Below are 15,841 nucleotides of genomic sequence, written 5' to 3' on the forward strand. Positions count from 1 at the left end.
ATGGGGTTCTCGATGCCAAGTAGATAATCCTTCCGTGACCTTCTCCAATTGCCACAAACCACTGCCATTCACCATACAAGGAAGATCCTTACCTGAATCCTCCACCAAAATTAGAAGCTCTCTCACAAAACTCCTCCAACCATCATCATAAACACCCCCAGGGATGAACATAGCAAACCTTTTCTGATTCCAACTAAACCGTAACTCTAAGAATTTTCATTTCTTCTTCAACCTAATCACCATTCACCCTCTAATACCCCCACCTTCCCAAAACTTATTTTATGAGAGAATCTAGACAACTGCCCCACTACTGAAGACAAGCCATCTGCAAACCATTGAGCTGCCGCAAAAGAAACCCTAACCCAATTAATATGAACAGGGTTTCTCTCAAACAAAGAAACAAAACCACCCTTCTCCATTTTCTCCAAATGCAGATCCAAAAGGTTTTCATTCGACCTGGACTGCTCTCTGAGACCCACCTTATCTCATGACAATCAGTAGCCATTGTCAAACAAAACCAGAGAAGAATGAGGGCTTCAACAGGGAAGAGAGGAGAGGGAAAGAGAGCTTTAGCCATCAAGAACCCTCCTAGGATCTTTTATTTGTTTGTACATGTGTGTTTTGTGGTGTGCTGTGTGCACATGTGCACGTGGAAATGTTTGTGCTCACCACATGTTTATCCGTGCATGTGAATGTGTTTGTGTATGTACCACAACTGCTAAATATTTTAAAGAATAATGTAGAATTCAAATAATATATTATCAGTAATTTTATTTATGGAGTATATTGTATACATTGATAATAATTTTATTTATGGAGTATATTGTATACATTGATAAGATTTACAAATTCTTTATAAAATATTCAAATAGAAAATTTTAAGTCAAACAAGGCATAAAATATCTGATTGTTTGAATCCAGAACCTTTTAATTAATCCAGGGAGCTAGTTCAATCCATAATGCATGAGGGGAAGAGCTGAATTAAGTAATGAATTAGTGTGCATGTGTTTACGTGTGTTTATATACATGACATACATGTACGTACATGCGCACATCCAATATGCGAGTAAATGCATGTCTAAAAGTATGTGTCTAACATGCATGAAAGTATGCCTATGTGCATATATGAACAAGCATATATGCCATAAAATTTCATATAAAACCATTTGTATTATTATGCATACATTAATTTTTATAAACTTGTGAAAACAATAGTCAATTAGTAAATAATTCTTTGGTTGCATAGTGCCTGTGCAAAACAAGCCAAAGACTAGTAATGTATAAATATGATTTGTATGCAATTAGTCAAGTAGCAGACAGCATTTTAAGGCACAAATGGGTGCAGAACAACTGGAGTCTTTTATCTCTTCATATGAGGTTGGAAACATTCCACATTATTAACATGGCTCTCAGGAAACAAGCAGGTAATAATGAAAAGGAAAAAACTAATTTCATTTTGACTATTTAACTAACAGAGTCAAGAAAAAGTGAGAAAACGTGGTTGACAGACTTAGCAGATGACAAGAAAGATACTTATAAGATCATTATAACACTATCACAATCAGAGGACTCATAATGCTTCTGACGTAAATCCAGGACTTCACTACCCACACGTGGACCAAAAATCAGATCCACAAGAAACTCATCAAATACTCAGCTGCATTCTGCCAAAATATTAACTTCAAAAGAAAATGTGAATGGGATGAGATTACTCACGTTCTCTGCTGACCAAAGCTTGGGCTTTTCCAGTTTCCCCCCAAGTACATAGCCATGGAATCCTAGACTTGAACTAGAGGGTGGAATGAAATCCATTTGAGCCACCTTTGATGAAAGTAGATCATATTCATCAGAGTCATACCATTTCCCAGTGTCATATACTGCAGCTTCAATAGTGAAGTTGGCAAGGATGTTGTCTTTAGATATTTCCCGTGAGTGATCAATTTTCACTTCAACCTGGACCATATATAGATACAAGCACATAACATAAATACCTGAATGTAGCATATTAGCAATAAGATATTGTAAATGTTGTCAACTGGACATGTGGCCTTCATCAAATAACCAATCTAAAACATAAAAGAGCATTAAAGATAAGTGGATAAATATAGCGATGACAACTCAAGAAAGGATTATTACATTTTCTTTCTTTCTTTTTTTGTATTCTCATTTTTTTTTATTTAGGGTATTCTTGTTGGGATCATATCTTTTAAATTTTAAGATATTTTATATAGAAAATAAGGGTTCCATTGATAAGGGATCTAACATTAGTTTTTTTTTTTTTTCAAGTGTTAAGTGTAGCATTAGTATTTTTTTAGAATAGGTTTGTATTTGTTTAATTTGTTCAGGGCCATTTTTGCCTTCAGGATATGTATCTAGGAGTACAGCTGGTCTAGATAATCTCATCTTCTCTAGCCAACTCTATTCCCTTCATTTTCTCCCTCCTTTATGATTTCTCCCCTCCTGATCTTGGCTGTATTGATACCTAGCAAACTGATTAGATTGCTTAGGCTGACCACATGGTATCAGAGCAATCAAAACTTTCAAATCTGAGTGACCCTTCCATTCTTTTAGTCTCTTCTCTTCCTCCACTTCTCTTCCTTTCTCTAGTCAGTTCTTGTATCATATATCTTAACTCTGGTTTGAGAGTTTTTAAGCTTCCTTTTTTCCATCTTCATTTGGGTGCTTTTTGTGGTTACTGTCATTTGTTCCCCCCCCCCCCCCCCCCCCCTCTTTTTTCCCCCTCTAAGCGATGTGAAAGCACTTTCATCTTAGAGCCTGCAATTTCTGGTTATGATGTGCCCCTGTTACACAAAGTCACAGACAACTCATAGCTTCCCCTAAACTGGGTTAGAAACATATCATACCAAGTATATTGCCCAAATAAAATATCATTTTCTGGGAGCTTTAATGCATTGCAACTTGCCTAATCTTTATTCATTTGTTTCCTCATCACCATATCTCTCACAAAATGATAACTGACTTCAATGCGCTTTGCCCTCTCTTGATAAACTGTATTAGGAACAAGTTGCAACATTCAAAGCAGCATAGCTTTTATGAGATATCCTCAAATGTCGCCACATCCTTTCCCATGGCATTTGGGATAAAGCACACTATCAAGCTTCTGTGATCTTTCCACCATTTTTTGTTTTTTTTCCTTTCTTAAATAAATTATCTAGCCGCCATATTTTCTTATTTTTATTCTTCCACTGACCAAGTTGCCCTCCCCAAAGGTACAATGACCCAAAAAACATTTCCCATCAAGATGATAACTGGCCCAGTCTACATCTAAAGTAATGTTTTAAAAGGCAACTGCATAAAGCAAGGCATTCTAGCCCTTACGAGGCAAGGCATAATGCTTTTGAGAAATTTTATTCTTTAGATAAAAATATGTAAATAAGTTTTTAAAATACAGGAAAAAAAAATTACAAATCAAATATAATTAGTAAACTACTTTTTGGCCATCCAAAAATACTAACTTGACTTCATTAAATAAATCATGCGAAGGATTGTTACAACATTACAAGCTTCAATCTTATCCTCATCATTGCATATTCTACTTTTTAAATTAATGAAGTTTTTTTTCCATTTATTAAAAAAAAAAATACAAAGTTCAAATTGTTTCAAGATCTTAGATATGACTCAATATTTTGAAAAGGATGAGGTTCAAGAGTCTTAGAAATCAACTCATATTAGGACATTCCATTCAAATAAAAATTCCATTAAAATTTCTCACCAAATCCAACTTGAGATATGCGCACCAAGAATCCATAAACCTCAACGAAAAAGGTGCAAAAGCCATGCCTTTTGTACAAATGGTAAACGTCACTGTGTAATGAGTTGGCCATTTTGGGATTGGGTACTTCAGACTGGACCTCAAGGCAAGCGTCGCTTGAGCATTTTAAAATACTGATCTAGAGAACCAATGGCCTATAAATGACGATAAGGCTCAAAACAAAACCCCTATATGTAGCTCCTTAGGGCACTCTTATCACAATTGGGAAATGGAATCTTGCAGCATATATATGCATATGTATCCATTAATGTTTAAACCTGAAACATTTGTAGAGATGGAGTCATGGATTATTTAGCTACTAGAGCTTCATTCAGTTAGGAAAGATGCAGAGATAAAGGAAATTACTACAACCATGCTGGGCTATTGGAGGTTACTCAAATTTCAAGGCAAAGAACAAAAAAAAAATTGTGGTGATGTGCCTGCACAGTGTATACCATGTAACACATGCCAAGGCAATGCAGTATCTTCGATTTTTGACAAATTTGCACATTGGAAAACACACGTTCCCTGAGAGCAAGTACCACTCATTTTTCTGCACAGGATACCAAACTCTCTGGCACAATTTGAAGTTAGTACACCTCTTATTTCTAATAAATGTTCAGACTTCAGAGGCAGCAACACATATGGGCAAAGGGTGAAAAATCATATGCGCAAACAGGATGTTTCAGGTAAATAAAACAAATCAGCTTATGTCAATCAGCTAGAAGTTTGAAAAACAGGAACATCTGTAAGTGAAGTGTGGTGAGCAAAATTATGCAGTAAGTTCTCTCCCCAGGTCCACAGCAGAGAATAAAACCTAGTAAGAATCAGAGGAACATATTTCCTAAATTCTTCACTACAATAAATAGGGCTTACCTGTATGTCCGCATATGAAAAATTCTCACACAAGCTTGATTTGAAGAAATAGTCCGCAATGAATACCTGCATATGTTTATCATCTATAATTATGTGATCCTCTTAGGAAAATGGGGACTAGACCATCTCACATAGACAAAAAAAAAATTTAGTCCAAACAATGGTCATATTAAGCATCCACAACTGTAAGCACATAAAGCCGAGTTCATGTAATCAGGGAAACTAACCACCAAGGAACTTTCAAGAGATCCAGCATCTTCAGCATTCCATGTAAGGCATGCTCTGATGTTACCCTACTTTTTGTCAGGGACCTTGCCTATCCAAGGCCTAACACTTTGGTCTAAGGGAAGAGTATACTGGGACACTCTTTCTCTGCATTTCTCTAGTTAATCTAGGAGCACAAAAATTCTAGGATACTAGAAGGAAAGTTGCCATGCATCTGGGGTGGGTTAGAACTTGTTCTATTGAACATTTCCATGTTAGTGCATCCTTGTTTTAAAGATGTTTGCAGGAAAAGAATACATCATAATGGAGACCCATAATTTAAGGTGGAGATCACAATCTAGATTCACTTAAAAAGCACATAAATAGCGTCATTTTTTATCTGCAGCAACATGTCAATTAATCACATCCATTCTCATAAATTCAGCATAACACATACTACTAAAAATTCATAGATAGCCATACACAATTTTTTCAATATTTTCTTTTAAATTGCACAAAGCATTTGTGCACAATGCTGGTGTATGCGTAACAAAAACACAAACCAACCCATCAAAATGCTCACAACTACATCGGTTATTGCAATTCTTATGAAAATTTTCATCTTTGTTGTCCACTTAAATATCAGACAACAAAAACCATAAAATAAAATAAAAATAAAAATAAATAAAAAATAACTAAATAACCATTATAAATATTATGAAGTTAAGCAACCAACCTCACACCAACTCTTTAACTCTCTTTGCAATTAATACTCCTTAAGCACATTATTCAACACCATTCAAGTGACAGAAATAGTTGAAATTTCCATGAAATTGTCAAAATTTTTGTTGAAATTTTCAATTTCCACTACCCTCGAAATCGAAATGGCAATTGATTTCTGTCTTGCTAAACTTGATATTCAAAACCCAAATTGAAATCTCTCTAAATTCATCTTCTTTTCTTATTGAAACGAAATTGTATGAAGATTAAACTTAGATTTTCACTACAATTGTTATTTGACAATTTATGTCCAAATTATCTGTATTTTGTAAAATAAATAATATTCAACTAATTTATGAATTTAATTTATATTAATTGAATATGTTTAATATGATTATCATATTAAATTATTGCACCTTATACACCAAATCCATGGCATTGATGTACTTTATTTATGATATTTTAGTTCTAAATCTTGCAGTATTATAAGTTTCACAAAAGAATTATATGCTTTACTAATTTCCACATTTTTAAAAACCAAAATCGAAATTGACATCAACATTGAAATTTCCATAAAATTTTCTGCCAATGTGTAGCCTCAAAATTTTAACAGAAATGGAAATTTTGGATCTTGTTTATAACTCAGTCCATATCAACTTCTTATAATGGTCATCATGTGAAGGACATAAAAATAAATGTAGATACTAGTCATACAGATATAGTTGTGTTACTACCGTGAATTGGACAAATTAACCTTCATGATCACATGGGTCACTGCCTACGCACACCAAACCACTTGCACTGCTCAGTGATCCCATTATAATTTTAAGAACTAAGAGTATGTTGATGAAGCAGAAGGAAAACAAACCTGTGGCTTCGCTAGAAGAAGCACATCACGATGAATGCCAGATAACCACCAATGATCTTGATCTTCAAGGTAGGAACCATCACTCCATCTAAATACTTGAACAGCTAGAACATTCTTCTCACCCAAACCAAATGGATGACAGAAGTCGGTGATTTCAAACTCAGCTGGTAATCTACTATCCTGACTGTTTCAATGCAATATCTAAATGATTGTTAATGCATCTGTTACTTTGTAGTTCCCAAAATTACACTAGACTGCTCTCAGATTTTCCTTCAACTTATCACAAGAGTAAAACGTTGTTCTAGACTCATTCACCAATTACTAACACATGGAAACACCAATTACACTAGAAAGAGTGAGCATAAATATTAGTTAAATATGAAAGACATGAGATTTATTCAGTTTAGGCCCAGGGCTCATAATTATATTTCCACTGGATCTTGCCCATACAAGTTCTTTAGTAGTTAGTAATTTTTATCATTTAATCATTAATAATTTTATTTTTATTAAAAATTATGAAGCTTGGGTGAAGAATTTGGTTTGATTTTGATAAAGCCAGTCTCACTGAATCATTTGTTATCCAAAACGCAAGGGCAACCTCAGTCACTATTGTAACAAGTCTTCCTTTTCCCTTAACTTCTCCCTCAGCGCTACTTTCATGTGGTGCTCACATGTTCAGCTTAGCAGCTTTACTTGGCAAAATTTTGGATAAGACATAAATAGAAATGTCTCTAGATCAGCAAGTGTCCACAGAAAAGGTATAAAAGAAAAATTGTAATGCAACCTATTAAGTGTCAAAGACAAACACATTAAAGTACAGGAAAAGTACACTAGTTCACCAAAAATAAAATAAAATAAAAATAAAACAAACAAACAGAAAAACCAACAAAACTTTAAAAAAATTTACATACCTATACCCAACTGGGTTCCCATTTATCCATGCATAGAAAGCGGAATCAACTGCTTCAAAGTGCAAAAATATCTTCCTGCCTGTCAAACACAAATTCACATATTGGCATATCACATATATTAATCAACACATAGATAAAGATAATAGAATAAATGCAATGAATTAAAATCAACCCCCACTCCCAACCCCACATTGGTAGCAGCCTCATGCATTGGCTGCCATTTTTATAATTGAAGAAAATAGAACAGATATTTGATGCTGCACCACTAATATAGTAATAATAACAACAACAACAATGACAACATTATTAAGAAGAATACCATCCACGATGGTCGATGTTTTGTACTATGGGTTGGCATCCCCGTGATGTCTTAAAATAATAATATATTTTCTTTTTGCTGATAAAAAAAATAAATAACAATAAGAATATCCTCCAAGGAGTTACAAACACATCTACTATCAACAAATCACTTTACATGCCTTACATAAACTTTTTAAATTTTAACACACCTGATATAATTCTTTCAGCCATGTGTAAAAGAATTAGAGAGACATTGCTTATAAATAGAAATTTCTCCATCATCAAAGAGACACATGTTCCTAATCTTCCAAAAAATCAAAAACCAGAAGGGGCTGCTGCAATTTGTGTCTAAAAGTATTTCCTTGCATGGGAAGTGGTTAACTGGTTATAGCAATTCTCTTTAGAATTTGACTCCCTGTGGCTGAAGTCCTTAGCGAATTAGGGCCTCAACAGAATGTGTAGGATGCTAGTGTTTGGGGTGAATGTTAAACGAGCTAGTCTTTGAAAACCTTTTCTTAGATTTTTCATCTTTTTCCTCCCTCCTGAAGTGTAAAGATGCTCACTGACGAGAGGGTTTGGTTTTTCTAAGATTTTTGGGTTCAGTATGCTCCTTCCTCTTGAATTTTTACCCATTGTTTTTTTTAACCCCCTGATCAGCAAAGAAAGTTCATTAAAGAGCATCAAGGGGATGTCACCCAAGTACAAAACAACAAAGCATTTGCTGCAAGGTGTTGAAAAAATCAAGAATTACAAGTGAGTCAACCAAAAACAAACCACTATGCCCTGGCAAGTGAAATGAGGGGCCGCCCTTATTTATTTCCCTCCACATAAACCAAAAGATGGCAAGGGAAATGAGGGGCCGCACTTTCTTCCTCTCCTTGCTAGGGCAGATATCTTTTCAAGCCCATAACTCTCCTTCCACTGTCATGGCAATAACCTCCTACTTTTTTATCAAAGAAGTGGCCAAGTCGCAAAGGATTTTCGTCCAGGGGCAGTGCAATAGGATGTGATCAATATTTTCAGTACTTTCCAAACACAAGAAGCACTTGTTGAGAAGGGGTAGTATCACGGGCCGAACACCTCACACCTTGTGAAGGGCCGTGCGGCACTAGTTATAGCAAACTAGCTTAACTAGTTAGCTGAAAGTATACCACAGTTTCACCCCATGAACAAATTCACAACCATCAAATGCAAACAAAACAGAAGCAATAAGCAAATATGAAAGCAAATGAGAGTCATGTAGTAAACTATAAAGCAACGCAATTCATTATTCATACCTCCGTAGGCAATGTGTTTTAACAAGGGATGCAAGCAGGCTAAACACATTTACAATAGCTAGTGAGTATTATGATGATTGATTTTACTCTCTCTCCCCTAAAGAGCTTCTTATGTCATTCTCACTTTATCACTAGGAACATCAAAGTGATTGAGTAGTCATATTCACTACTTTCATGCATTATCCTACTCAGAATAAAATCTACACTAGCATTTACATGATGGTTACTCATCCCATGTACACAAGACAAGCTGTCATAGGCAAGCATAATGCTTTGAATAATCTTGTCTTGTGACAGACAATCGCCTATTCTACAGGTTATCCACATAAGAAATTTCCCAAGAGTTGCCCCCCATGCAAGGAAAGCAACTATTATAGGGGCTGCTGTCTTCAAGATGAAGCTTTCAAGGAAAGTTGTCGCTAGTTCCTGCCAAAGGAGTGAGTTGCCCATAAAAATATTTGACCATAAACTTGTTGCCTTTATCCAAGATCCACTTGGGATTGTTAGTAGTGTTCTAGTAATGGATTTTGTTGAGAATTTCTACTATTGAGTTTGTCCCACATTGAGAAATAGCATGGAGGATAGGTGCTTATATACATTGTTGGGCCCAAGACATAAAAGGCTTAAGCTTTGGGATTAATTAACTAATCACCCATGTACGTGCAATGAATGTCTTAGACTCTTAATGATCCCTTCTATGAGTCTAACAAAGAAGAAGTCAATGAAAGGCAGAAAAAGAACAATTCCCAATAAAAGCTCAAGAAGAGGCACGAAGATGGAGATCCAACAGTTGGCTTACTAGGAGAACCATTGGGAAAATTTGACTATTGTGTCAAAAGAAGGCACATAATGATGATGATGATCGATCGATAGCAAGAAAGGGTAAAACAATAGAGCAAGAAACACACTGAGAGATATTTCATTAAACAAACAAACTGAATACAAGACTAGAAGAGAAGACAAGAAAACTATTACAAGAGACTCTTAGTGCTCGCTTGCTCTGCCTCTCTTTGAACTGGAGGACTCCTTATATAGAGTGGAGTAAGGGAAGATGCTATGACATATTCTTTAATCTTACCCCTCACAAAGCATGCTGGAAAACTTTTGTGAAGACACTTTATCGAAAGCTAACTTTTTTAAAGCGGCTTTTGATAAAGTTGACGATGACAATACAGTAAAATCTTATAATACAGAAAAAGCTAAAGTTGACTATGACAATACAATGAAAGCTAGTAATACTAGAACTGGTGCTGCCGTGGCAAACTAGATATCATATCTTGCTTTATACTCTTCTTATTCCTCTGTTGGATAATAAGCCATAACTTCCAAATCGTCAATGGTTTCATTATTACTTGTCTGGTACACATAGTGGAGTGTCAGCCTGTTTGTTATGTAAGTTTTGGGATAGTACTGAGTAATGAGTATTCTTGGCCCTTCCGTCGTCCTAGTAGTGCACTGGGTTGAAGAGGTCCTATGGTAGTTTATCTGAGTCAACATTATTGAAATAACACATGCTTTTTCTTGTTTCGACCCAATGGGATGTCGATAAGTGAGGATCTACAAATGGATTTTATTTGAAGCTTCATATCCTTTCACATATAGGGAAGATATTGACATATATTTCCCCTCCCTGAGTTTGGACCTTGCCCCTAAGATGAAAAGTGACCAAAAGATAAGGGAATCCAATCATGAAATCAAGCCAACTGACCCATTTTTCTTCTGTTTTGAAGAACAGGAACCAGTCCTTCAGGTAGCTATACTGTTGGGGTCTTTGCCTCCAATTTGTGATGAAGGCATATGTTCATAGTTTGTGCAAAATCATACCAATACAATATGATTTGGCCAAATACTAGAGAAGAAAGAAGGCCTCTTTTGGGAAATTTATGTAGGACAATGTTGGGACCCAGAGACCATTGAGGTAGGAACGGAGTGGGTGCTAGTCTAAATACTTTAGTGGCACATCGACCAAACCGTAGTTGGAAAGAAGAATAAACTGGAGACCCTGAATCATTTTGGTGCTCCCCTTTTCGATGGTATGACAAAAGATATTGTCCTAGATTTCATTAGGGAGACTTTGGATTCCTTTTGTGAAACTAAGTGAGCTTGAAGAGGATGAGGATGCAATGACGAAGAGGTCCTAGAGATTGGTTGGCCTTGAGATAAAGTCAATAAGGATGTTGTGCTTTCCCTTGATGTACTTACCTCAAATTTATACTGTGAGAACTAGTTAGCCTATCTAAGAAGTTGTCCTTGCAGGAGGATCTTTGCTTGAATTGTATCATCTTTGTAAAATATGACATGTCCATCTTTACAGTAAAAGTATGTTCGATTAGATGGAACTCAAAATTTCAATTCCACTTTTTACCACCAAACTCTCCTTGAACGTGGAGTGATAATGTAACTCTAATTCTTTGAATGCTCCACTCTTGTATCTGCATATGTGTCTAGTCCCATTGTCCTTTTCTTCAATTAAGGCTGCAACCCAGTAATTGTCACTTGCATTAGTCTGCAAGATTCTTTTTCCTTTAACAGGAATATGGAGAGGTGGCAATGCATGACCATTCCTTTAAGCGACCTTATCGCTCCATTGTGTTTGGATTCCCAAGAGGGCACATCTTTCTTCTTCAAAAGTTGAGGAAGTGGTGCCGTATAGATTGCCAACTTTGGGACAAAGTCTACCATATAATTGACTATACCAAGAAATTGTTGCAGTTCCTTTGTCATCATCTGATTATCTGGGAAAGTGCTAAGCTGTGTTGGAATATGTGGCTGCAGCTCGTATTGTCTTTGGCTAATTCATCTAGAGAAAATCAATTGCTCCAACCCCAATTATCATCTTCTTTTCTAACAACATGATCCCACAATTTGTAATTGTCTCCTTAAACTGGTTTAGGAGTTTTGCATGGTATGTCAAATCATTCAAGAAAAGGAGAATATCATCAACGTAGATTAGGGCACGATGGAGGATGGGTTGGAATATCTTGATCGTCACCTTTTGGAAAATTGATAGGGCCACCTTAAGCCCAAATGGCATGACAATCCATTAGTAGTGGAAATTGGGAATGCAAAAAGTCATCTTGGGCCTATCTTCCGAATGGATGCCCAATTTCCAGAAGCTTACTTTCAAGTCAAACTTTGAGAAGATATGGGCCTCCGATAATTGTGAAAATAGGATGGCCCGATTTGGTAGTGGGGACCTGTCATCAGCAAGGAAATGGTTAAGAGACTGATAATTAATAACAAGTCTGAGCTTTCTTCGTGCTTGTTCAATTCTCTTATTGACATAGAAGGTCTCACAAGCCCATTCTGACTTAATGGGCTCAATTAGCCCTTCATCTTGCAGTTGGGCCAGTTCATTTTGAGCCAATTAGTGCTCTGGATTCATTCCCTTGTGGTTTGCCTTTGTTGGGTTGATATCCTTGTTTTTCTTGAACGGAAGGCTAACAAAGAACTATGGATTCTTGAACATTTCTTTAAAAATTCACTACGGTTGTCTACATCGCTTGTCTAGATTAATTAGGCTTTAATTTCTTCCAAGGTCTGAATGATGTGGAAGAGATTAGGGGTCTTGGTCCATTGCAAAAGATATGACCTGAACTTTAATCCTTATTTTTCCCACTGTACCTTGTTTAAGTGTTGGATGATGTCGAACCCAATGAGGAGGTCTTTGTTAGGAAGGTTTGACCCGAAGAATGTAGCCTTGATTAAGCATTCTAGATGAAGCTTAATGTAGATTGGCACACTCTTTAATTTGACATGAAAAATGCTCCCCATTTGCCACTTTGAAACCTTGATTGCATGGCTTCCATTTGTCTTTTGGAAGAATTCTTGGTTTTAAGATGCTACATGCTGCTCCTATGTTGAAGAATGCAATGACCTTGATTGGCTTTGAGTACTTATCAGCTAGTACCCAGACTGGAGCAAAGGGTGACACATAATCTCCCTTCTTGAATTTTGTTGACAACAATTCTTGGATTGAACAGAGGTTGTGAACCTCTTCTTTTGTTGATGCCACTGGGTAACATTCATTGTTCATGGGTTGGATAAGGGAACATTCCAGACCTTGATTGATAGCTCTCAAAATCTTCATCTTCTTCATCCGAAGAGTCTGAAAGGTCCGTCTGTTCACTTTGCTGGAAGGCAAGAATGGATTCTTCATTTTGCTGATCATCTATAGAGAAAACAGATTTGATGTCATCATCTGAATCCCAGTCTAAGACTTTATGCAGCATCTAAACCAACTTTATTCTCTTTCATCTCTATTGAGTAATCGGGTAAATGGAAGACCTAAACTCAATGATAGGACTCTCCCTCTATTTATAATATATGTAAGTACAATAGGAATAACCATAATATCCTTACTAACTCACGCTTATTACTAAAAAACCTCTAACACATGCTTAATAATAATAATAATAATAAGAGCATATATATCATATACTCCTAGCTTGTTACAAATGAATTTCACACAAGCACCTCCCAAGGCTTTAGTAAACAAATCAGCAAGCTGAAATTCAGACTTCACATGAGTGATTGTAATGGCCTTCTGTACAAATTTCTCTCGAATAAAGTGGCAATCAACTTCAATGTGCTTTGTCCACTCATGGAAGACAGGGTTGGAGGCAATATGAATAGTAGCTGAATTATCACACATCAACTCCATAGGCAGAGAATGTGGAAAACCTAATTCTTTCAACATGTTCTTCAACCAAACAAGTTCACATGTAGTGTGCCTCATAACCCTATACTCTGACTCAGCACTCAACCTGGCAACTACAATTTGTTTCCTACTTTTCCTAGACACCAAATTACCACCAACAAAGATACAATACCTGATTGTGGATCTTCGATCGGATGGTGGTCTAGCCCAATCCTAATATAAGATACCTCTCCCTAGTGCACCTTTGAGATATCTCAAAATGTGAATTACTGCATCCTAGTGACTTGTTCTCGAATAATCGAGAAACTAACTCACAACACTTGTTGCGAATGATAAATCTGGTTGAGTGACTGTGAGATAATTCAAATTTCCAACAAGTCTCCAGTACCGACCTAGGATAGGCAACAAATCACTCGTATATGGCATTAACTTACTATTGGGATCCATGGGTGTATCAACAAAGTTTGGATCCCAACAGCCCTGTCTCATCTAAAAGATCAAGAACAAACTTCCTCTGTGACAAGACAGTTCCCATACGAGGTCTCGATACTTCTATACCCAAGAAGTACTTCAATGGTCGCAAGTCTTTGGACTGAAACTTTGTAGAAAAATCTTTAGATTCTGAATGCCACGATCATCATCACTAGTTATCACAATGTCATCCATATATACAATAAGCAAAATGCTGCCTAATGGAGTGTGACGATAAAATACAGAGTGATCTACTGCACACCAATAAAGGCCAAACTCAAGCACTACAACACTAAAATGGCCAAACCATGCTCTTGGAGATTGTTTTAATCCATTCAATGACTTCTTGAGCCGACATACTAAGCCTGACTCCCCCTGAGCAACAAATCGAGGGGGTTGCTCCATATATACCTCCTCATGAAGATCAACATGTAGGAAACATTCTATGTAGAGGCCAATGACAAGTGGTGGCTAAGGAAAAGAACAAATGTACTGAGGCAAGTTTAGCAATCGGGGAGAATGTGTCTAAGTAATCCAAACCATACGCCTGAGTATACCCTTTAGCAACAAGGCGAGCTTTAAGATGAGCCACAGAACCATCAAGATTGATTTTCACATTATACACCCAAAGACAACCAACCACTGACTTATCATAAGGAAAAGGTACCAAATCCCAAGTACCATTATCATGTAGTGCACGCGTCTCTTCAACCATGGCCATCCTCCACTTATAATGGGATAAGGTTTCAAAAATAGATCTTGGAAGAGCAACAGAAGACAAAATACTAACAAAACAATAATAAGAGGGTGACAAGAAATCATAACAAACAAAATTAGAGATCGGATGTTGGGTACAAGTGCGCTTACCTATTCGAACAACTATTAGAAGATCAACATCACAAGAAATAAGATCATCCAACGAGGGAACTAAGCTGGAGAAGGCACTTCCCCCTTGAGTCGTCGTGTGTATACCTGCAAATTGGGATGATTCAAGCGACGAGAAGGACTCAAATTGGATGAAGGTGTAGGAGAATTGGGCATAAATACTAGGTTTGGATCTGGAAGGCAAGGCAGAGGAAGGGACTTATCAAGGTCAATAGAACTCAAGGAGTCAGAGTAGTATGGTGTACACTCAAAAAAAGCGACATTAGCAGAGACAAAGAATCAATGTAAAGTAGGACTATAATATCCTTTTGAGTATAGGAATATCCTAGAAAAATACATTTGATAGCACGAGGATCCAACTTATCCATTCCTGGAGATAACTGATGGACAAAGGACCCACAACCAAATATATGAGGAAAGGAGAACAAAGGAGCCTTAGGAAAGATAATTGAATATGGAATTTTACCACCAAGGACAGAGGATGGCATTTTATTGATAAGGGAGCAAGCTGTGAGCACAACATCACTCCAAAAGACTTTGGGGACATTCATTTGATACAATAGAGTACGAGGGACTTAAAGAATATGTCTGTTTTTCCGCTCTACAACTCCATTTTGTTGTGGAGTGTGGGCACAAAAGGACTGATGGATCATACCAGAGTTAGTCATATAAGTATTGAATTGGGTACTGAAGTACTCCTTAGCATTATCACTGCGAAGTATCCTGATTGGCATGTCAAATTGAGTTTTATTTGGGAACAAAAAGCACAAAAGATATCAAACAACTCAAAACGATCTTTCATTAAATATAACCAAGTCATCCTAGAGTAGTCATCAACACATGTAACAAAATATCGAAATCTCAACTTTGATGTCACACGACTAGGACCCAAATATC

General features: G+C 36.6%; 1 protein-coding gene across 1 annotated transcript in view; it reads right to left on the reverse strand.

Annotated features, from left to right (window-relative positions):
* The window catches only part of LOC131163754 (uncharacterized), a 46,087-nt gene that overhangs the window by 16,380 nt on the left and 13,866 nt on the right, over window positions 1–15,841 (reverse strand). The window contains exons 5-8 of the mRNA XM_058120467.1: window positions 7,352–7,430; window positions 6,441–6,624; window positions 4,649–4,714; window positions 1,717–1,953 (exon numbers count right to left, since the gene is read on the reverse strand). Coding sequence (XP_057976450.1) covers window positions 1,717–1,953; window positions 4,649–4,714; window positions 6,441–6,624; window positions 7,352–7,430 — 566 coding nt within the window. The remainder of the gene's footprint in view (window positions 1–1,716; window positions 1,954–4,648; window positions 4,715–6,440; window positions 6,625–7,351; window positions 7,431–15,841) is intronic.

This window comes from Malania oleifera, chromosome 9 (assembly GCF_029873635.1).
Source record: "Malania oleifera isolate guangnan ecotype guangnan chromosome 9, ASM2987363v1, whole genome shotgun sequence".
Lineage (NCBI taxonomy): Eukaryota > Viridiplantae > Streptophyta > Magnoliopsida > Santalales > Ximeniaceae > Malania > Malania oleifera.